The 23,319-nt window shown below is 34.4% G+C and overlaps 3 protein-coding genes across 3 annotated transcripts; 1 reads left to right on the forward strand and 2 right to left on the reverse strand.

Annotated features, from left to right (window-relative positions):
• Positions 1-174: 174 nt before the first annotated feature.
• LOC131854673 (apolipoprotein D-like) lies at positions 175-6,842 on the reverse strand. Its single transcript, XM_059205808.1, has 4 exons — positions 6,577-6,842; positions 1,992-2,122; positions 951-1,153; positions 175-398 (listed from the first exon to the last, which is right to left on the reverse strand). Exons 1-4 carry the CDS (start codon positions 6,709-6,711, stop codon positions 244-246), a joined length of 624 nt encoding a protein of 207 aa, XP_059061791.1. The 5' UTR covers positions 6,712-6,842; the 3' UTR covers positions 175-243.
• A 902-nt stretch (positions 6,843-7,744) lies between these two features.
• Positions 7,745-15,520, reverse strand: LOC131854637 (probable cytosolic Fe-S cluster assembly factor GL21135). The gene is made up of 8 exons (XM_059205767.1): positions 15,351-15,520; positions 14,796-15,010; positions 13,976-14,121; positions 13,365-13,523; positions 12,421-12,669; positions 11,654-11,867; positions 10,443-10,600; positions 7,745-9,030 (listed from the first exon to the last, which is right to left on the reverse strand). Exons 1-8 carry the CDS (start codon positions 15,414-15,416, stop codon positions 8,786-8,788), a joined length of 1,452 nt encoding a protein of 483 aa, XP_059061750.1. The 5' UTR covers positions 15,417-15,520; the 3' UTR covers positions 7,745-8,785.
• Positions 15,521-16,715: 1,195 nt separating this feature from the next.
• LOC131854675 (dynein axonemal light chain 4) lies at positions 16,716-21,587 on the forward strand. Its single transcript, XM_059205810.1, has 2 exons — positions 16,716-16,905; positions 20,225-21,587. The coding sequence occupies exons 1-2, from the start codon at positions 16,837-16,839 to the stop codon at positions 20,471-20,473; spliced, it is 318 nt and encodes a 105-aa protein (XP_059061793.1). The 5' UTR covers positions 16,716-16,836; the 3' UTR covers positions 20,474-21,587.
• Positions 21,588-23,319: the final 1,732 nt, after the last annotated feature.

The following is a 23,319-nucleotide window of genomic DNA, read 5'->3' on the forward strand; positions in this document are numbered from 1 at the left end:
TGCAAGCGGTGTTCCGGATTGGAACTTTATTTTTAATTATTTTATTTGGTGGTAAAAAAAAATCAGTCATCGCGTAATTAGAATGCAGTTTTTAAAAAATTAACAATATATTTTCATTTCATTGCTCCTTTAGGAAAGTTGTACAGTATAAAATCGCATAAAACACTGACTTTCAGTTTGGTATAACCGTATTTGGTTTAAAACTATATTGAAAAGTACACTATTGTATTGACAATTGCATAGCTAATTTATTGTGTTCAATGATCTGTGAGTACAGTTATTGTTTTTGGATATGACGAGGCGGTCGGGGTCTAGTCGCATCTTCACCATACTGGCGTAGATCTGTGCGCGTAACGCCGCCTCTATCTCGCGGTGCCGTCCCAACACCCATATGCGATCTGCAACAAACAAACAGAACAGTTAAAATGAGAAAATAATAATAACAATCAGCATAGCATAGTGCAGTGTGGAAATTATAAAATAACTTTACAGCTGGCACCACTCAGGAATAAAAAGAAAATAAACAATTATAAAAATGTAGATACTAGCTGAGATTCTTGTTAGTTGTTCTCAACTGAAGTATGGATGATATGTATAGTGATAAAAATTGTCATGTATGTCATACCTATATAAAGAAATGATTTTGAAAATGCACATGATCTTATTCTGAAAGAACAGGATAAGAGGTAGGGCCCTTCTGATCGATTATCCGTCCATTATAGACGAGGATCGAAATTACAATGGTCTGAGCCGAGGTACGAACCCATAGCGGTGTCCTCAAAGTAAAATCATATTCGTCAGGCAGGAGTCGACCCTCAGCCGCTCCATAAGTCTTTCCGGGGGTTTGGAGTGCCATCTGCATTCGCCTCCTATCGTTTAGTGAAGCTGTAAAGGGCAGCTGCGAATTGAGTGTAGTTGTTTGTCGTCAATTAAAAAAATATTACACTGACCGGAATGCGCAACACTCAAACTGCTACAGGACCAGACAAGTGCGAACTGGTCGTAGTCTGTGGATAGCACGTTGTACTGGCCGGCGCCGGGTAACAGCCGTCCAATGATGTACGGCATACGGTTGTTCACCTTGTACCGGAACACGGAGGAGCCGCTGAAACTGGGGATGCCGATGCCGTACGTAGTTGATGGATTACCTAACCTATCGGTGAAGGGGGAAAGGGGATTGTTAGTAAAGGACTGATTACCCCATAGCCAACAAAAAACATAACATAGTACATTACTATGTTACGTTGACTTCCCCGCAATTCCCCTGGAAACCATTATGATAAATTTCTAGTGAATTTGTCATGATGGGATGTCACCTGGCTTCATGCTCATACTTCACTTCCACTATGTAATATTATATTATCTGTGCCTCCACTAACTATCGTAATCGCGTAAAGTATAAATCGCTAGCGCAGTGTAGCGCAGCGCATAGTTACATAGAAAAATATTAGGACCAACACAAACAGAAATATAGTTACAAATACCCCTCCGATCAATGAATTTAAACGGGGATTGAAATTACGACGGCTTGAGCCAAGGTTCGAACCCTCAGACTAAAGTCGTATCCGTCAGGCGGGAGTCGGCATTGAGCCGCTCTATAAGTCCTTCCGCTGGTTTGGAGTGCTAACTTGCCAGTTGCCCTCTATCGTCCGGTGAAACTGTAAAGGACAGCTGCGGCCAATACCATTAGGGTAGTAAAAAAAAAATATATACAAATATTTGTACCTATTGTACGGGAATCGAACTTGCGGCCGTCGAATAATGAGATAGTGTTGAATCACTAGACTCCAGTAGTTATATTAGTATAGCACTTTTTATGAAGCAGCTTTTATATTTCAGAATATAAGGTGATTCTTAACAGAATTAGTAGATAAGCCAGAGGTAAAAGAAAAGATAATCTTGAAAAGGTATCTTATGTATCTATAATACTTTTCATAATATATGTGAGGCAAAGGTATGGAATATACAGCTATAAAAAGTACATAATTTACCATCTATTAACCGTGTTTATGGTGATGACCAGGTACCCCCTGTCATTGAGGGTGACGTTAAGCTCTGTGCAACTGGCCGACAGTTCCATCAGGTAGAACGATCGCTCCACTTCATACCACGTGCCTGTCATCTAAACAATAATGATCTTAACTAATATTAGAAACACAAAAAGAAGTTATAAACCAACTCATATCTTTATTAAATATGTACATGTTTTGTAATTAGAATGGTATAGGCTAATGACTTTTTTCTAACATAAGCTTTTTGACCAAAGTAATTATGATCACGTAGGAAGTCGGTGACAAAAACTAGTTAATTGTATAAATAAAGTATATGTCGTCTCATCTCATTAACTCATCCAGATAAAACAGCACCATAAACAAAGCTAGGTTATAGTTATATTACTATGCATTATAAATTCTAAATATATATAACTCAAAGGTGACTGACGTAGTGATCTATCAACGCACAGCCCAAACCATTGGACGGATCGGGCTGAAATTGGGCATGCAAGTATATGTTATGACGTAGGCATCCGCTAAGAAAAGATTTTCATTAATTCTACCCACAAGGGATAAAATAGGGTATGAAACTTTGTCAATTTTAAACCGATTGGGCTGAGACTTTGCATGCATAAAGCTACTATGACATAGGTATCCCTTAAGAAAGGATTTTGATAAATTCCATCCCTAAGGGGATAAATTATCGCGAGCGAAGCCGCGGGCAAAAGCTAGTAAGAAATAATTAAGTAAATAGGTTAATCCATGTTCAGTAATAATTTATGCATATAGGACACTCTTTGCTTATGTATGTCATTTTTTTTATCAATATCTCTACCGTCCTCCTTTGCTAAACACTGGTTGAGAAGGAATCGCAAGAAATAAACAATTCAGCTTCAATTCCCACTTGCTATTTTCCTATCAAACTTTACTAATAGGATAAAAAAATAAAATTATCAATAATTAGCATATGTCATTGTCTTCTAGCCTACGATTTGTTTAATTTAAAGTAAGAATCAGAGAAGTTTTACAGTTTACCTAAAATATTTAGTGTTAGGAAGCGAGAAGATGGTTTGAAATATAGCTACCACTACTCCATCGGTAAATTTCAGAGACTAACTAACAAATGACCTTACTATCATGTAAAATGCTTTATTTTAAGGATGATAATGGAATGCTAACGGTTTAGAGCGGTTTTATGATAAGATGAGTATGAGATTAGGATAGCCCATCGTGACAAATTCACCAACAATTTACCAAGATGGTTTACAGGGAAAACCGCGTGGAGTAGATACTTTTGCAATGGGGTCATCAGTCCTCATTACTAACATTCCCCTTAGAGCCTGGATTTTCCATACATATTACGAATCAATTTACAACGAAAGTATTTATATCTGCTTAGTTTGGAACTAGATGGCTGTGTATCAATTAACATGAGTTATTTTTATGAAATTCGCTGAAAAATTATTTGGATGCAATATTTGTTTTTATGGTAATTTGAGACATGCCCGCTTACAAGGACGTGGATATTGTGTTTTAAAACGACTAGGTAAGAAAAAGACGTCATCTCTAAACGTGTAAATTAGTATAGATTACTCATATAAATATGTCTCCGTCGTTGGTAAAGCCATTGTATCGGGAATGGCCAAGACCTTCACACTCGATAACAAGTTACATTTTGAGTTAAACTTATTTCCAAGTCAAGTCAGTAAACAGTGTAATGAATTTATACGCAGCAGTGACACGTATAATTTAATTATGTACACATCTACATGGATATTTAACGATCATGTTTACGATACTTTACATTTACGCTTATGCAGTCTCTTGATTTGGAAAGTAATATTTGTAACGCCAACAACTATTCTCTGCACCACTCATGGTAGACTGAGAGATAATGGCGCATGGTGTTAAGTCCGCCATATGTACTTTGAAATTATGTAGGTACATTAAAGTTATATAAAAAAATGAAAATATTATTTATAGTAATCTAATAAATATTTAAATAAAGATATTTCTTTATTTAAATATTAATGAGAGCGAATAAAGAATTAATTACCAGCAACACAAGTGTTAAGTTACCTTTCTGTCTGTATGACTATATGGTCAGGTCATGCAAACACTGATAACAAACCTAATTAAAAATTAGAATAGGATAGACGGGCTGAATCTATCAGAACCGCGTAACTTCGTATGCAGCATACTTATTTAACATTTATCATTATATTTCGCCCAATTTACATGTCTTTTTAAATTATAGCCTATGTTATAGCTATTATTGCTAAGTTTCATCAAAATCCGTTCAGTAGTTTTTGCATGATAGAGTAACAAACATCCATCCATCCATCCGAGTCTATAATATTAGTAGGTATGTTATATTATTTTATCTATGATATTAGTAACATTAGATTAGATGTTACATATGAATGTGGATTGTTATAAGGGCAGTGGAAGGCCGAAAAAGAGATGGATGGAGTGTGTGAAAGATAATATGGCAAGAAATAACAAGGTAACTGCGAACAGGGTGAATGGAAGAGAAAAACAGATTACGCCGATCTCAAATAAATGGAATAAGGAAGAAGCAGATGATAATGCTGATTAGTATCTAAGATGTTCTCAGCGAAATGTGATAGTTACTCTTCCTTGTCTGATAAAGAGTTATTTTTAAATAAATGATAATAGAATAGTGCACCTACACTAACGTCTGTCACTGGCAGTTGATGGCTAGTTGATGTGATAGAATGAGCATGAAGTCGGTCAGTTAGCCCATTATGACAAATTCAGTTGAAATTTTTAACGATGGTTTTCAGGGGGAAACCGCGTGGAGGTCAACCAAACATGGCTAGCAACGGGGTCAACAATCCAGTTTACCAACAATCCCCTTCCCCCCGCTGGGAAGACTTATTATTATTATCATTCTATAATTTTTCTATTCCACCTGATGAATTATGAATGCCTTGAGCTAGCCGAATCTGAGATTGTAATCATGAAGGTATTTTATTATTGAAGTTTTTTATATTTTTTGTGAGTACATGCAGAATAGCCGCAGCCACTGCATCAAATTGATTTTTTAACAATTCTAATGTTGATTATTCCAGTTGGAAATACTATACATTATGTATATTGTTTAACCGAGGCGAAATCGGGACGGTTCGGTATAAATTAATAAACATAGGGACTAAATGTTTACGTAACTTCAACTCGTTTCAGTCACACTAGGTGATTACGCACTTCTTTGTCTGTAAAATGAAAACTTGAACCTTGAGACGTTCAATGAAATTATTTTCGACAAGTAATAACCAGTTATTGATAATGGAACTTATTGTTAAAATTGTACTGTTTTTTACTACGATGTTACAGTACAGAGTGCGGTGACATTGAATGAGTTTCGTAATATTTCGTTTAATTTTTTTTTGTTTACAGAATTTAAATGAAAGTTGCGAGTTCAGCCGACTTAAAAAAAGGAGGAGGCTGTCAATTACAATCTAAATTTTTTATGTGTTAGAACCACAGAACATTTTTCTATGTAAACCAATTATGACAGTTATTTTTTTATTTGAAAGCTCGTGTTTCTCATTGGGGTTCCGTATAAATTTCAAGTTCTGACTAGTAGTTTTTGAATTATCTTTGATAATTGCTATAGAAGGCCGCATTTTTATCGTCTGAACACGATATTGTTGTCACACAAGACATTTGTTGGATAGTCCACGTTTCCTACAGAATTATACATAAATTATCCATGCACTTCAGAATATAGGTCTTCTTCATAGTTTGAGTACTGAGGCACCTGCAGTCACAGAGTTCCTGTGACACATTTACGTATCTCTATCTAGCTTGGAATAGGTAACTTAATATTATATGCCACTTGACAATCTGCTCCAAGTGCTCTACACGATTATAGTAGATTTTATATTAGAAAAGTAAGGTGTAAAGTTGTAGTTAATTCAATGTAGTATTGTGTGATTCTAATAGATTACCAGAGAAGTTACAACCTTTTTTAACCAGCGGAAAATCTATAAGGAGGATCCATTCTTGGAGGAAGGGGTAACCCCCTTATGAGATACTTTTATTAAAAAACAAGTCTTCCATCTCTATGCCCCGTAGCCAGTCCTAAAGAAACCCTAGGGGACGGGGGGAGTTGCGAGGATTGTTATGTTAATAATCGGCTCCTCGTCCCACCTAGCTAACACTGTGACATATTCCTAGTGAATTCGCAAAGGTGACCTAATTGACCGAACCAATCAAAACCATCACTAGTGTACCACCAGTACATACCGTACGGGCCGGTGCATCGTTTCATAATTATTCATAAAAAAAGCCAGTCATGGGATCGAACTAATATTCTACCCCAAAATTCTCATTACACAAGAGTCGACGCTGATATTTTCCGCTTACACTCACAACGCATAATATATTCTGCTAGCGCTATATATTAATAGAATTACCTATGTCCTTTCTCAGGGTTTAGACTATCTGTGTACCAGAATTCATTTAAATAATTTTAGGCGCGAAAGTGCGACAGACAGACTAGAGTTACTATCGCATTATATCGCATGTATATCTTTGCCACAACACAGATACTTACTCTTCTTATATCGAAGTCCGGTATTTGAGGGTAAACGGGACATTTCCCTAGTCCCGTACATAGGACTACCCTAAACAAGTTGCAGATCAACAAAAAGTATATTTTGGACGCATTTCTCACTGTGAATTCGCCCATCGCACTACATTAAATATATCTAATGAGTTTTCTCTAGTAGAGGAAGTTTCAGATACGCGGTTGTAACACGTATTTGGTTACTTGTTTTGTAAACATCATTACTTTAACAAGTCGCGGGACGGCCGTCTCGGTGCCAGTCCGCAATTAACACTAACATGTTCGAATGGCATTCGATTGATTATTCATAAACTGTATTAGGGTTTCCATATACTATATTAAAATAATAATTAAATTGTGAATAAAAAAAATCATTAGTGCATACATTCTTTTTTAAATTCACAATTTTACTTTTGGCTGGCTAACAACATTCGTTATTCAAAGTGCGAACGCGTGTGAGTTTATAAAACATATCGATATTAAATTTTTTGAAGCCTAATGTGATTCCGACTATCAGAGAGTAGGATGACACAGAAATGCTAAGATGAAGCATTTACCTCGAATAGCCAATTGTTACCAGATATATCAGGTACCTATTATTTGAATGAGGAGTCATTCTGATGACTCTTGACAAGATTTGTTCTTTGATATTCACATAAAATAGAATGTGTAGAACTATATGTACAAATTCCATAAAAATTATGTACACCAATGTAATGAAAGTACATAAATGTTTTACTTTATTTACAACTTATTTAAGAATTATAAAACGTGATAATTGTAATTATTCATATAAACTTAACTTGATTTAAATCATTACTGGTTTACGACAGGCGTTTTATCGTCGCCGCTAGTTGCACCGTATGCGGCCGCCTTATATATTCAGCTACAGTTGAAGTAGGTAAACATATATATATATATATACATATATAAAAGTACCTTAAAATTAAAACGCACAATTCCGTAAGTGACAGTGCATAAGTCAAAAGTTCATAGCATTCTTTTGTCGCGGGGTCATAACGCGTGTTAGGTAGAAAGAAATAATTAAATATTTATCGTCTATACCTCATATACCTAGGTATATGATCTGTGGACTGAATATGTGTGTAGATACTAGTATTATTGAATAAAAAATTGCTATTATAACAATATTATCTTTATTTACATAACTATTCTTATAATTACTATGTACAATATATTAACATGTCTAGGACCCCGAAAAACTTACAACTATCATTAACTTATATTTTTCTACGTCAACACTAACATAATTACAAAATAATAATTAACTTGTATATACAAACTGGGCTTTAACACATTCACTGCCGGCAAAATAATGGAAAATCATAGCTGGGAACCAATTTATAATGTTCAATTTTATTCAAGATCTGTGGGCAAAAATAGAATCCTTAAAAATGTGACTGTTTTCTGTTTTTCTGGTCGCATTGTGAAATTATTGAAAGATGTTCATAATATTGCATTATTTTTCTCAAGTAAGTAGTCTTATCTATTATAGTATTATCACAAGAGTCTTCAAAATGTCTACTAAATATATAAACAATGTGCATAAAACAAGTTTACCTTTGAGTTTTTCCGCGACGTTAAATTATGACGATCATATACAAGTAAACATATAAGATCTTCATTTGATAGAAAATCATTAATATCATTTCTTAATAGAAAAACAGGCGCGATTCCTTCAATATATCTTAAGAATTAAAGTAACGAAACACCAGTGAAAAAGATCTCAAAATAGAATCAAAACAATAATGAAGAAAGCGATTATCAGTAAGAAATAATTGCTTCCACATGATCTTCACTAGAAACCATAGTGTTTAATTTCTGATGGACTAACTGTCCTGATTTTATGCTCACACTAATATCTTCCTAGCAGTCAGCTAGCTAATAGTGTCAGCGCCGGCATTATATCATATTAATGTATATAAAAAAATCAGCATCGCTTTTTTCTAGAGGCTTCTAGGAGATACAAAGGTATATATATTTATTTAACCAGAGCAGAGGAAGTCCGAAATAGAGATAGATGGATGTGTGAAAGATGCTATGGTAAAAAAGGGAGTAAATAACGAAATGTCTGCGAACAGAGATGAATGGAAGAGAATAACATTACGCCGACCCCAAATAAATGAGATAAAGTGAAATAAATATCATCATCTGCTTCTTGATGATGTTATTTATTTCACCACTTAATATTAAGTGCTATTAAATCAGATTTCTCGAGGGCGTGGTACTCCGTGTGCAGCATCGCCCTGCCTTTGTCTGAATCTCTACCGTCAAGCCATTCGGTGTACAGTTTCCTTATGAGTTTGTTGGTGCTGGGTACCGCTAGTGGCAGCTGCGAGTACAGACCTTCGAGTTGCAGCACGAGATCGCGTCCGCTTTCGCCCACCATAGGCCTGACTTGTGCCCCGCCGTTTAGGCAGCCTGAAATTGTTTAGTAATAATTGAGAATTGATGTCCAAGCTGCTGACGTCTGCAAGAAGTCTTGCCTACTCTAATAAATAAAATTAAAATGTACCCCATGTTATATAATAGTTTTAAGATATAAACGTGTTGGTAATTAGCTGTAAGTTTATATTGTATTAATTATATAAATAAAATTAAAAATAGACTACTTATGAACGTCAAATTTTTTGTATTAATAATTTATCGCCTACTGTCGAGTTCAACAAATTCGCACTTAGTGGTTTGCGTCATCATTTTTAATATGCACTGTCACAAAGTGGAACATACTTCCAGCTTTCATGTTCCCTGAGAAATATAACCATACCTAGTTGTATTTGATGTAATTTAAACTAATATTCTTTTTGTTTAAATACCTTAAGTATACATACATCTCACTCACAAGGGACTACAGCATGGGGTTTTTCAAGAAGGGTATATTAAGTTTTCTTAAGTGTCCATTTTTGTTTCAGGCGTCCATAGGCTACGGTAACCGTTTACCATCAGACCGGCCGTATGCTTGTTTGCCAACGTCGTAGAAAAAAAACACATATACAAATAAAATGTATGTAATTATCTTTATCTATGTAATTATTGGTTGTAGTATAAGTAGTAGTGGAAGCGCAGTACAGTTTGGGACTAGACATATACTGAATTATTCAAATTCTCAACAGTTCTACTACAATCACGGTTCACGCAAACTACTTATTATACTGACTAGCTGTTTGTGTATAACATGCAGTGTACCAGTTTGGAGAATAACAGTGAAATATAAATTAAAATAAGTTTCTTCTAAAGACTAAAGTTGATACGTAGTATACGTAAATTCAATAACATGACAGTTATTTTGAATCTATCTTTTAATGACGATCTAGCGATTTAGGACACCACTCTAATTCCGATGTCGCTGGTTCGATTCTTGGCATTACCATGACCCATTTTATTGCTCGTGTTTCTCTAATTATATTTAGTTTTATCGACATTTTTGCATTCACTTTTATTTTAATAGATATTTATAATGGTTTCAATTCAAAACAGTATTCCACACAAAAACAATTAGACTAAATGCATATATTAGATCACATTTTTGTTTATTTTTATGTTATATCGCATGCGTCCAGTAGTTTTGGCAAGAGAATTGCGTAATATTAGTGTTAAGATGACTGAGTACAGAGACAGAACTTAAGACCTGTGGAAAATAATATTAGTCTTAACATTACTGGGTATAGAGTCATAATGCCTTAAGGCCTCTGGAAAACAATAAGAGTGTCTAGAACGTCAGTGTATTTTGTGTAGTCTTATCACTAGTAGATGTCGTCAGATTTTTAGCCTTTGCATGTAGTATAAAAAACGCACAGGAGCTGTGAACAAAAGGGTAGTATAGTGTTAGTTACCTGAAGGACAGGCCATGACTTCTACGTAATGGTACGGAGATTTTCCTCTCTTGAGCTTCTGAACCAAGTTCTGGATATTTCTGAATCCATTTGCTATTGCAAATTTCAATACTTCTTTGCCGTCTTTTTCTAATGTCACCTCCCGGAAATCTGGGTTCCTGTTAATAAAATATATGTATATATTCATATACTTAAAAATATATATATTGTTTTTCTGAGTAAGATTCGTGCAAATAAGACTTCATTCTAATCATTCATCATTCATTAATAAAATAAAAAAAAAATAAGTAGAACAATGGATTGCGTCGGTGCGTGTTTCACAATTGCGATGCACTGTGCAAAGCTCCGCGGGTCAGCTGTATGTAAGTACGTACGTACGTACTTGCATATATTTCACAATTCTCATATACAGTACAAACGATATTCCATACCACATTTTTAATTGATACTATGTCAATATTTATTAAGATTTGACATATCATAAGAGTCTATAATAGACATAGTTTTGAATTTGAATTTGGAACACCGGTTTTCAAAATCATTACATAGTTTAAAATAAAGTCGCTGTCGCTGTCCGTCCCTATGTATGCTTAAATCTTTAAAACTGCGCAAAAAAACCGCTTCAAAATCTGAAACGGTTTTTATTTAATATATAGGGCGATTCAAGAGGATGGTTTATATGTATAATACATGTACACCCGTGCGAAGCCGGAGTGGGTAGCTAGTCAAATATAAAAAACATTCTTTTTATTTCTAATATCTTGAATAGAAGTGTACTAGTTTATTTGTTATTCTTCTGTGTTTAAACCCTTAACCATACATTAATTAAAATGGTGAAGGATATATATCATCCTTTTCCATTCTCATCCTTCAATAGTATTTGGGTATAGTCTAAGTTAACCCAGTTCGCAAGGTGGATGGAGATTGTTAATAATGTGGCTTATGATCCAGTAGCTAGCAATGTACCATTAGCCTCCACGCGGTTCCCCCTGGAAACCATCGTGATAAATTCCTGGGGAATTTGCCACGATAGGCTAACCTAACCTAACCTCATGCTCTTATGATCCTCCGTTAGAGCCCCGTCAGCATAAACCGTTAGCGCAGACGGGTGCACCATTCCATTATTGGTAGTAAAATTCAGTTTGCAAGCAGTATACTTCTGTACATATTCTCATATGTACAGAAGGAGAATAATATACCTTCAATCTCACCTTAGATTCTTGTATACGAGTGTTGCATTATTCTCTCCAAATAGCTGTTCCGCTGCGTGAAGGAACACGTGGTCCGCATAACCGCCCGACCCTGATCCGATGTGCTTATTAAGTGCAGGCTTGCCATCGCACTCTGACCACGGCCAGTCCAACTCTGAACTCTCCAATGCATTAAGTGATTTGCCAGTGTTGTCCAACATTTGTTCCAACTCAACTGTTAAAAAAATCACAAATATATATCAGCATTAATTGAAGTGGGGCAACACTTACAACAAGAACATTAAGAACCAATAATTTTCACAATATCCCTAATGAAAGAAATACTATAAATAAAAGTGTGCGTTTGAGACCATACGCGTGATTGCTCATTCAATACTTATAAAATGAATTATCAGGGTGCTTCAAGAAGTTTTCACTAAAGAAAAGCATTATGTCATCTAATAGATATGGCGTCGTTTTGAAGAATATCTTAAAAGGCAGGGTAGAAATTAGGACCGTAAGAACATAACCAATAACCATATATGTCAGATATAAGATAAAAATAGTCAGGCAAATATAAAAAAATGAAGTGGGAAATATACTGCTTCTTACACTATCATAACGTACAAAAGTGGTTAAAAAAGAATATGGTCTAGGATACAGCCAATTATTAAAAAAGTTAATGTCTATTTCAACGTACAATATTATAACATGGAAGAGTGGCTAAAAATATCCTACGTTTTTAATTAAATGACTTTAACCTTTGACTTTGAATATTGTTAACTTACTTGCAGTAATAACGCAGTCCACATCGTGACAACTCAACATGTCACTGTAAAAGTCCTCCCTGGACGCTTCTAACTTCTTGTCATAGCATGGCATGAATGTCACATGGTATATCTCCCCGGGGCCAACCTCTTTCAACTTGGATAGATACTGTTTCACTAAAGAACCCATGATTTGCTGGGGTGATTTTGTACTGGATATGTACGGTAGAATGAAATTTCCGTGGGTCTTCTCTGCGTAGCATACCCAACCTATGGATATAATAAATTAAATTTTCATTACATGGTATAAAATAAAGTCGCTGTCGCTGTCTGTCCGTCCCTATGTATGCTTAAATCTTTAAAACTACGCAACAGATTTTGAAGCGGTTTTTTTTTAATAGATAGAGTGATTCAAGAGGAAGATTTATATGTCTAATACATGTACACCCGGGCGAAGCCGGGGCGAGTAGCTAGTTATCCAATAATACGTTCAAATATTTTCTACAACATTAATAGATGCAATACTAATATTATAAATGCGAAAGTTTGTGAATATTGATGTTTGCTACTCTTTCACGCAAAACTTTACAGTAATTTACAGCATTTACATCAGATTAACACATAGGCTATAATTTAAAAAGATATTATGTAAATTGGGCAAAATATAATGATAAATGTCAAGTAGTGATACAGACGAAGCTGTGCGGGTCAGCTAGTTATACAATACTAATACTATGATAATCAATAACTTTTACACATGCCTGAAAATAATTATGAAAAATGACTGCATAAAGTGATATACCTTATTTATTAATCAAACTTGTTTTATTTATTAATAATACAATATAAATGTCATATAATATCCTTAAAATATAAGGTGAAACCCTACTCACTAAATAGGAAAATTCCTGTAAATATATTTATTTTTATTATTTTAAAGCAGAGAAAGGATAAAAAAGGGATACCTGGACAAGAACTAGCGAGCATTGGAAGGTTTTTAGCAGTTGGTTCATTCTGCTGGTTTTGATAGCGCTGTAAAAACTCCTGCTGGGCTTCAAGAAGTGAGAGGTCTTCTGCTACTGTCATATCCAGTACTAAATCAGCCCCTAAACTTTTAAAGTAACCTGTAACATTAGGTATTATTAAGATAGATATAATATCAAGACATTAATAATATAAAAGAACATATCTAAAATTTGTTTTATTCCTAAGTACTATCCCTAATGGTTAGGGCCCTCACCGGACTCTGCAAATTGAATAAACACATTGCAAAATTAGGCCTCAGCTTAACAATCTTCTGATTCTGCCAAACAGAAGAGGAAATACCACTACATATCATAAAAACCATGCTCCTAAGAATATCCTTCAATTCTTGACCCTGACAGGCCTTTGAAAAAAGGATGAGCACAATAGATCTATGTAGGTCACAGAGTGACGAACTTAATATCTGACAATGGCCATATTTATGCCATTTTAGTTTGACGAATAAGACATAACTTTCAAATGACAGAGAAGTTAATGACACACAATACCTCAGTGAATTAACTTATCTTAAGATTTATAAACATATAATTACCAGCTAATTTCTTAGTAGCATCCTCAGGAGTAAGTTTATAACGTGCTGCAAGAGATAGAGTGGGCTGTGGTGACAGAGATATCACAACTAAACTCACACTCCGTATCAAACCCTTGTTGTCTGTATACTGTCTTTCTGAGAGTACTCTGAAAGTAAGTAAGTGAACATTTAATTAATTTATTTTTATTATTTTATTTATTAGGAATTTTTATACTACGGAATATTTTTATTCTACTTTTATATTATCAGGAATTTTTATCAATGAGTTTATATAACCATTTGGTTTTACTATTTTTACTATTTATTATATTTATTTGACTATCTTTATACTTAATTGAAATAGCAAATAATAAACACTATCCAACTATTAATTAGAGTGACTGCCTTTGTAGAGAAAACACTATGAACATTCTAGAGGACTGAAATATTTTGCCTCTTTTTCTGCAAACTCGCTGTCTTGTCTCGACTGAAACATGATGGACATTTTGGCGGACGAACAGGAAACTCAGCATACAAATCAACATGATTGTTTGAAATATGTAAGACTAAGCCACAAAAATTTTTTACAAAGTTTCCTTCGATAAAAATAGGAATGCTAACTATCATCTACTTCCTATTGCTGATAATCATTGAATTATGTATCTACCTGTATAGTATATGCTGACATTCTGACACAAATACCAGTTTAAATGAGTATCTCAGACAAACATTACCATGCCAGATTTTTATATATAAAGAATTAATCAAGTTAGTTCCATTCTAATTTTGAAATACATGAAATGTGTTAAAATAGCATTAAATTATATAGCTTAATACTCACTTGAGTAACTGCTCTTGACTCTGCCTAGTAACTAGTACACTCTCTGCCGATGTGATGCAGCCACTGCAAGCAAGGCAATCGGCCAGTGTTATCTCCACTTTTTGAAGCTTCTGTTCCTGGCCACTAGACACATCAAAATATCCATCCTCCCCAATTTTTATTTTAGCACCAGTTTTTGTTTTCTTTTTCTCTATGGTCACTGGTTTTATGCACTCCTGAAATAATAATATTAAATATTAAATATAATAAAAAATATTAAATGATATTTCAGTTATCTTACTATTTAGTAAGATAACTGAAATATCATTTAATATTTTTTATTACTGAATATCTGGGCTAACGGTGGAAGATACTATTATGAGGATGAAATCAGGTCAGATCGTGGTCGTCGTGGCGAATTCACCACGATTATTACCACAGCGGATAGCGTGGAGGTCGACCTGATGGTACACTACCAAGGCAGTTACTATTCCCTATTACTAACAATACTTTCATCTTTATTTATTGTGTTGAAACCTGGCTAATTTACTCGAAATAAGTTTATAGGTTACTCACTTGTGATGGTGTAATAAAGTCGTCAAGATCTGTAAGCTGAAGAGCACCACTAAATCTAGATGCCATAGCTTATTTGCTTATCTGAAACTTATGTAGAATTACAAAATTTTATAAGATTTTTAGTACAAAACAAAACAATAACAATTAACATAAAAATATATTTTGGAACAGGTGACTTTGACACATGCTATATTTTTTTGGTTATGTTTATACTTTAAAAGAGAGGCAGAGGAGTCTTTGCCCATACAGCTATGACAATTTAATATTGGATTGTTTTTCTTATACATTTTCTTGTACCTATATTTGTCTAACTTGAATAGACGAAGACTTGATACTATAGAAACTGCCTAGATTCAACATGCTTAACTCACAGGCAAATAGGTAGGTACAGTGAGGATATTTAGAATAATGCTATGAAAAATAGAAAATTGTTAGACTGAAATTTTCCCGGGTAAACATTTCAAGTGTTTTGTTTATTTATTTATTATCAACCTTATATGCGACAATGGTCGTGACTATGTTTAGAATAGGGCCTATGATATAATTCCGATATACATAGGTTTATTTCCAATATTATTACATTACACTTAGTAAAATAACATACGCCAACGCTCATTTGGTTACAGTTTGTAGGTAGGGCAGCGTAGCGACTAGTGGCGAGTATTAGGTATAATAATGATGTCAGAGAAATGTCTCTAATCTACTAATGAGTCTGTATAGGTATTGCTGCATTATGTTAACCAGCGATGAACAAAGCATTAGGCATATTCTTTGATGCAAAGATATTGCTACAGCTTATAGAGATATAGAGAAGTATGTTTCATTCCTTCACTTGAGGTCTTGAAGCAAGAAAGATTTTATATTTGATATGTTAACGGTGTTTACAGTTTTTTTCCTAGTGGTTCTTGTCTTATGTAATTCAAATATTAAGATACGTACATTGGAGTTAATTTATTAATATTACAAATCTTACTCTTACAAATATTATAGAAGCGAAAATTTGTGAATATGGATGGATAGATGGAATTATGGATTTTTATTACTTTTTCATTCAAAAACTACTGAACGTGACTGAAGGGATTTTGATGAATCTTTACGGTCATATAGCTTACACAAATGCTACAAATTTCATGCGGATGAAACCGTAGGCACAGCTAGTACTATTATATATACAACGTAACTAGTTCAATGCAGCTTATTAAAATCGTGTTATTAGATTCTGCAGCACGTACTATGTTTAGGTGTGACGGTATTTTGAAAGTTTAACTTACCTACTTCAGCAGTGGCGTTGAGAAAAATCAATCACATCTTCCCGCCTCCTTCGGTTTCCAAGGTAACGCGTAAACAGTGGGGAGCCGACGAGTGTACAGTTCACAACGTGCCTACATTGTTCGGACGCGCGTAGAATATTTTATTGTATTTTGGCTTCTTCGGTTCTCGTGTTTATAATAATATTGTACCAGTGAGTGCACTAACATAGTGAGTAATGGCTGAGGAGACGGCCGCGGCTCCTGGAGCCACTGAAAAAGTGATACACACCTATCCTCTTATTAGGGTAATGTATGATTTTTTTATTGCATTTTTGTTGCACATAGATAATTAAATGGATATCAAATGAATAGAATAATAATTATAACCCTGAACAATCCATACCGTGCCATCTATTTATTAAATCAATACTAATAATAACTCCAAACAATACACACAGCTCTATCTAGTGTCTAGCTAAGCACAGCTTGTGTTATGAGTACTAGATAACTACTTTAAATACTTAATTTTAATTAAATATATAATATACATAGAAAACTAATACAAACAATAGTACTTATGAATACGGTTTCGATTTCTCGCATAGTACAATCCACCATCCGAGGAATCGAACCTGCGACTATCCGAAAGCCAGCGTGCTAAACTGCTAACTCACCGTGGCAATATAATAATAATACATACCTCTAGGTAGGTAGATACCTCTTTACTATACCTCTTTTTTTATGGTAAATTTGTATACTCCATAATGATCGAGTACGCTGTCTGTTTGTTCCGGCTAATCTCTGAAATGGCTGGACCGATTTTGACGGGACTTTTTTTGGCATGTAGCTTATGTAATAAGGAGTAACTTAGTTTACTTTTATTTTAGAAAAATAAAGTTAAATTCCACGCGGACGAAGTCGCGTGTACAGGTAGTTTTTAATATAAGTGGAATGATAAACAAGCTGATTTGATGTAGAGTTGTAACATTTATTTACCCTTATGTTTATTTTTTATACCGGAACACAGCTACTAGCTGACCCTTCAAACGTTGTTTTCCATATAAATTACAATATAACTAGGGGTTCATAGTGGGATGAAAATTGGGTTAAATATATTTTTAATGCTGAATCATGAAAATATAATTTTAAAAAAATGCCCAAAAATAAATATGGAGTAGAGCACCCATATCACTTAAGGACAATATGTATGAACAATATTTACGTCCTATTCTCAGACCTACTAAATTAGATACTTAGATACTACCTACTGAATATGGTACGGTCTATACATATATAAGGACTTATGTACAATGATAGATATACTAATAATAGTAATGATAGGTAATAAATGACGACCTCCGTGGTCTAGCGGTCTAGTACACCGCTTTACGACCGATGGTCGCGGGTTCGATTCCTCGCACGGCACAGACAATTGTATTCATGAGTGTGATTATTTGTATCGGTCTGGGTGTTTTCTATGTATAATATGTATGTATTTACAAAAGAAAAATATCTATGTATTTGTATCAGTTATCTAGTACCCATAACACAAGCTTTAGCTAGCTTAACTTGGGTCTAGATGCCGCTGTGTGAATTGTCCTGATATTAAAAAAAAAAGCAAAAGATGCTAAGCTTCAAATATGATTATTTGTGCTTGACTATAAATGCATTCTTATGTAACAAATCTATATCTAGGTCATTATTACGTATATTAGTCTCAAACGTCGACTAAGTCAAGGTCCACTAAATGCTGTCTCGAGCTCGGAAGATCAGTGTACGGATCGTCACGCGTCGCTGAATATGGACATTCGACACCGTGTTGACCATATTAGGTTGCCGTCCCAAATAAGTACTATTTATTGTTCTACATTCTCCGTTAATTGTGATGATATACTAATAAAGAACTATGCCTGGATATCATGCAGTCTGAATTGTATTTATGTATATATATGTAGAGAGATAATACTTAATATGAATTATATATTGTAATAACATAGTTTATAAGTTGTTTACTAATATAATATAGATGGAAAATATAAATAAATAACCTGGGTCAATTAACACACCACCATCTGGTCCCACGGTAAGCAGAGCTTGTGTTATGGGTAGATAGACAACTGATATAAAAATTTAGATTTATATTTTTTGTAAATCCATACATAATATACATAAAAACACTCAGACCGATAAAAATAACAATACGCATGATTCATACGCACAAATGTTAGTACTGTTTGAGGAATCGAACCTGCGACCATCGGAAGTAAAGCAGTGTGCTAAACCGCTAGACCACCGAGGCCGTATCCGAAATAAATGACAGACCGACATAGACCTCAATACAACTGTTTGTATTCAGCTGGTACCGATCCTGTTATTGTGAGGTGCAGAGGCAGAATGCATAACACCCCTACTACTAGGTCTTCAGAATATACGGTCGGGTTATTCTCAAATACTTAATTATGTGTTATTATTACGACTTCGACTGGAGCTACTGGCAGCATTATAAGTCCTAAAAACCATCTACAATAAATGGATATTTCAGCCTTTTCGCAATTCAAAATTTTCCGCGCTGTTTTATCAGCAATGAAGGAAAACGAAGAACATCACGTGAAATAATGTGAAAACAGTATGAAATACTAGATAGGTAATTAGTAATGGTACCAGTCTATTAATATTACTACTCTACCTACTATTAGGCAAGTAGTTCGTAGAAAATAAGGATAAACATACCCACTCATGTCTGTAGGTTATATTGAACAAACAAATGCGGCCGTTGCTCGCCCGGTTCCATTAGGTATTTGTTTTGGCAGATGGATCCAATGTGTTCGTGTTAGTTTAGCTAGGTACCAATCAATACTTGATTATCTTTACTGACTATAGTTTTTCAAGTAGGATGTTTTTGACACTTCCGTTTAAGATCAATGTAGGTACAATGACTTTTATTTAGAAATTATTGGTTCGTTCGAGCATCACGCAGACCCTCGGGTGGCTCATAACTAATCTGAGGTCGTATGCTATGTCAAATTGAAAATATGTCTTAAAATTACTAAAAAATATATCTTTCAGTCATTGAAATAATTTCTCAATTCGGTACAGACGTTCCGGGGTTTATTTTCTGATTCCTCATAACAGAAACCGTTTCTTCTCATTATATTATTAAATTAGTGGAAAGTTATTTTATAATAAGCTTTTTTACAAAGAAAGTCATTTATATTCTTAATTCAATATAGCCGGCGAAATATCCGCATATCAAGTGTAGCGTTCATAATAAATTCGACATTTGACAATGTGGGCAATAGGACAATGACACATCAACTGCATCGCGGCCCTCCCTAAAAACCATCACGGTTATTTTTTGGTGAATTCGCCATGATTCGTTTTTCAAACTCAAACTCATTATTATTTATGTCATATAACATACGACCATTCAACCTGTTGTGCAAGTCATTTTCCTGCCGTTAACTGACTTGACTTCATCCTCCACTGGTATCCTACCGGCATATACCTAATGTTGGCGCAGGAGGGTGCACCATTTCGAATTCTTCTATAAAATCTTGCCTCTAATTTCCCCATCTGGAATAACTGTCGTGAAGGCATATTAATATTACTTATCATTGTTCACAGCACTCAGACATGTCAGAAGAAATGCGCGTTGAAGCGATGGAGTTATCAGTAACGGCGTGCGAAAAGTTCTCTCAGAACAACGAGCTAGCAGCACGAATGGTTAAGGAATCCATGGACAAAAAGTTTGGACCTGCCTTCCACGTTGTGGTCGGAGAAAGTTACGGCTTCGAAATCACATATGAGTGCACAACAATATGTTATATGTATTTCGGTGGAAACCAAGCGATCTGTATTTGGAAATGCTCTTGAAATTCCAATGGAGCGATTATTACCTGTGCCAGATTTTAACTTTTTCATGATTTTTAAGTTTTTTATTCGGTACTCACTGTGATACGTAGATATTCCACGTAGACTGCCATACAGTAAGCCATTTATGCTCGCCTAATTACCTACATTAGCCATAGAAAATATTTAAACAACTTTACTTTTTCTTTAAACACGAAATAGCGACGTGTGTGAGTAAATGCGGCCGAAACAATGCTATGCGATTTTAGTTACGATTTCTTATGCAAACTAGGTTATTATACTTAAATGGGAACTTTGAAAACAATTTTGAGAGATCATTAGCATAAAAGTGGAAAAATATTCTTTTGTAACCGGCATTATCGATTTCCTTTCAAATGTTTTACTTCTTGTGCACGTTTTAGGTACCCAGTGTCCAGGAATGTTTCTATTTCAATATTTTGACCAATAAAAAAAAGAGGACATGCTCAATTTTAACAATATGCAACTATTCAAACAGATCGCTAAGTTTACTCAAATTATAAATGAAACCAGGCCGACGCAATATGAAACGAGGGTCGAGTGAATATGCATAGCGCATTCTTTTGATTTATTCTCATAGATGCGTAGTCGGGAGTATATTTGTGTAATTTCAATAAGTACACCTGTATAGTGAAGCTGTATCGACAGTGTGGCTAAACGAATTTGGTTCATATTAGTAGATGCACCTATATTTATCTCTAAAACAATATCGAGTGGCGACCTCCTTCGGCGGTAAACGCAACGCAGAACTTGCTTTGATGGCGTGCTTAAATAAAGCGGTGATCTCTCATAACAGTTTAGGTTATTACTATAATAATCAATAATAAATAGCTTCATAATGTTTTATTGTCGCAAGATTGAAGTCAGGTTACAAGGTAAATGCGTGTTTATGAATGTTGGTGGAACTCGTAGTGATGCAACCAGCACTGCATTAAAGGCTACGCTAGCAAATTATCGATGATGGATAAAAGCTTGAAGAAAATTAGGGTACTTATCTCATTGTGCTGTGTAATGGATCTGGCGCATATTGCTATTAATTGTGATTAATAACCTGTACGATCCAGTATTTTTTTGAATGTGCAAATGAGCTGACTGCGCGGCGGTGTTAAGATCTAATTAACCGTCGTATGACATGAACAGCACCATTGACGTCGTTATCCTGCGTGATATCACTCATGCATTACCATGGATGACTCCTTAAACTTTTATTATAATTATCCTACCCCTCTACCGAAACACAGCTGTGAGTACAAAGCAGCTGAAATAGCGGACACCAAGGTCCCAAACAGACAACTTTAATTTAAAAGTGCACCTCGGTAAATGTTTTTTTTTATTATTTAGTTGTTAGGGCTGTCTATTTCTTATAAATGATTGTAAGATATTGGTATATGTATAGCTAACGGGACTGATGAATAATGAAAATATGTGGTTAAATAAGGTTATTGACCTACTTAGCCCAACGCTGCATTATGGAAAATTCGTTACGATGAATTTCAGGGAGGATTGTATTAATTTCAACCTCAAAGAGTAAATGATTAATAAGGATCATTTCCTTTACCCAAGGCACACTAGGCCATACAGTATTTAACTATAATGATAGACATATTTTGGCAACATTTTTAGAAACCGCAGCCAAGGCCAAACTTGTAATTACGTATTTATAGTTAAAGGTTCTCACATACTACAAAAAGCAAACGGTGCCTTATAGTCCCTCATAGTAGTCGTTACTAGAGTAATTATTTGTTGTCAATTATACTGCTCTGTAAGTCAACCTTGAAGGTGCTACCTACAATTTCCGAGATCCTATTGTTCACTGAGTCATAACACGATTGTAATCGGTGAAGCGATTACATAATTTTTTTATTATTTTTGAATAGATCCTGTAGCGTGGGTCTTGCATTATTTTTATTTTACACATAATGAAATCGAAAGTTCTTTTTACGATTACGTATGAATACGTACATGTATTAAACATTTGACATAATTATGATCGTTGTGTAAGAATGCAGATACAAATTAGAGCCCTTTTGTACGCACCGATTTTCCCGTCCTTTTATAACCAGTCTGTATTATATAATCTATACCTATGGTCTCCATATGGTATACATATGGTATGGGAATATTTTATTTGCTACACGTTTAGCGTAATAACATGCAATTTTGATAAAAATATTAACGCCTAGGATTTTCTGCATCGCAAGCATATACATTTTTAATTGTATTATAATCAACAAAACTACGATGAACCTAGTACAAAAAGATAATGATGGCCATATATTTGTAATGGGAGGTGTATTATATATTTGATTATAATTATAGTATCTACATATTATGAGAGAATATTATCAAAGTATTATTGTGTGGTGTGTGGAAATTTTATAATATACTGTTTAAACACAAAAGTTGTTTTATTTTTCATTATGCACATGCGGTCGTATATCTATACCACAGATAAAATAAATTACATACTGTACAGGTCTGCATAGATGAATAATTACAAATGTGTATGATGTAAGAAATTTTAGTATGTAGCCAATGGCATACGTTTCTCTGCCTACCCTTTAAAAAATCTAGCGTGAAGATAAATAGTGATTAAAACGTATTAGTGCGGTTACATGTAATTTCCAGCATTGCATTTATAGTAACAATTATTAATTCATTACGTACTTGATTTGAACACTTTACACGCCCACTTTATCTGTGGTCGATACGAATGGGATATTGTAAATGTTTTGTATAATCACTCGTCTAATAAATAAATGTAAATGAAACTAATTCATATTCATAATTCAAATCAGTACTTACATAATTACATTACTTGGTAGGTGCAA

Source organism: Achroia grisella, unplaced genomic scaffold (genome assembly GCF_030625045.1).
Source record: "Achroia grisella isolate CSIRO2021 unplaced genomic scaffold, CSIRO_AGI_Agris_v1 utg1241, whole genome shotgun sequence".
NCBI lineage: Eukaryota > Metazoa > Arthropoda > Insecta > Lepidoptera > Pyralidae > Achroia > Achroia grisella.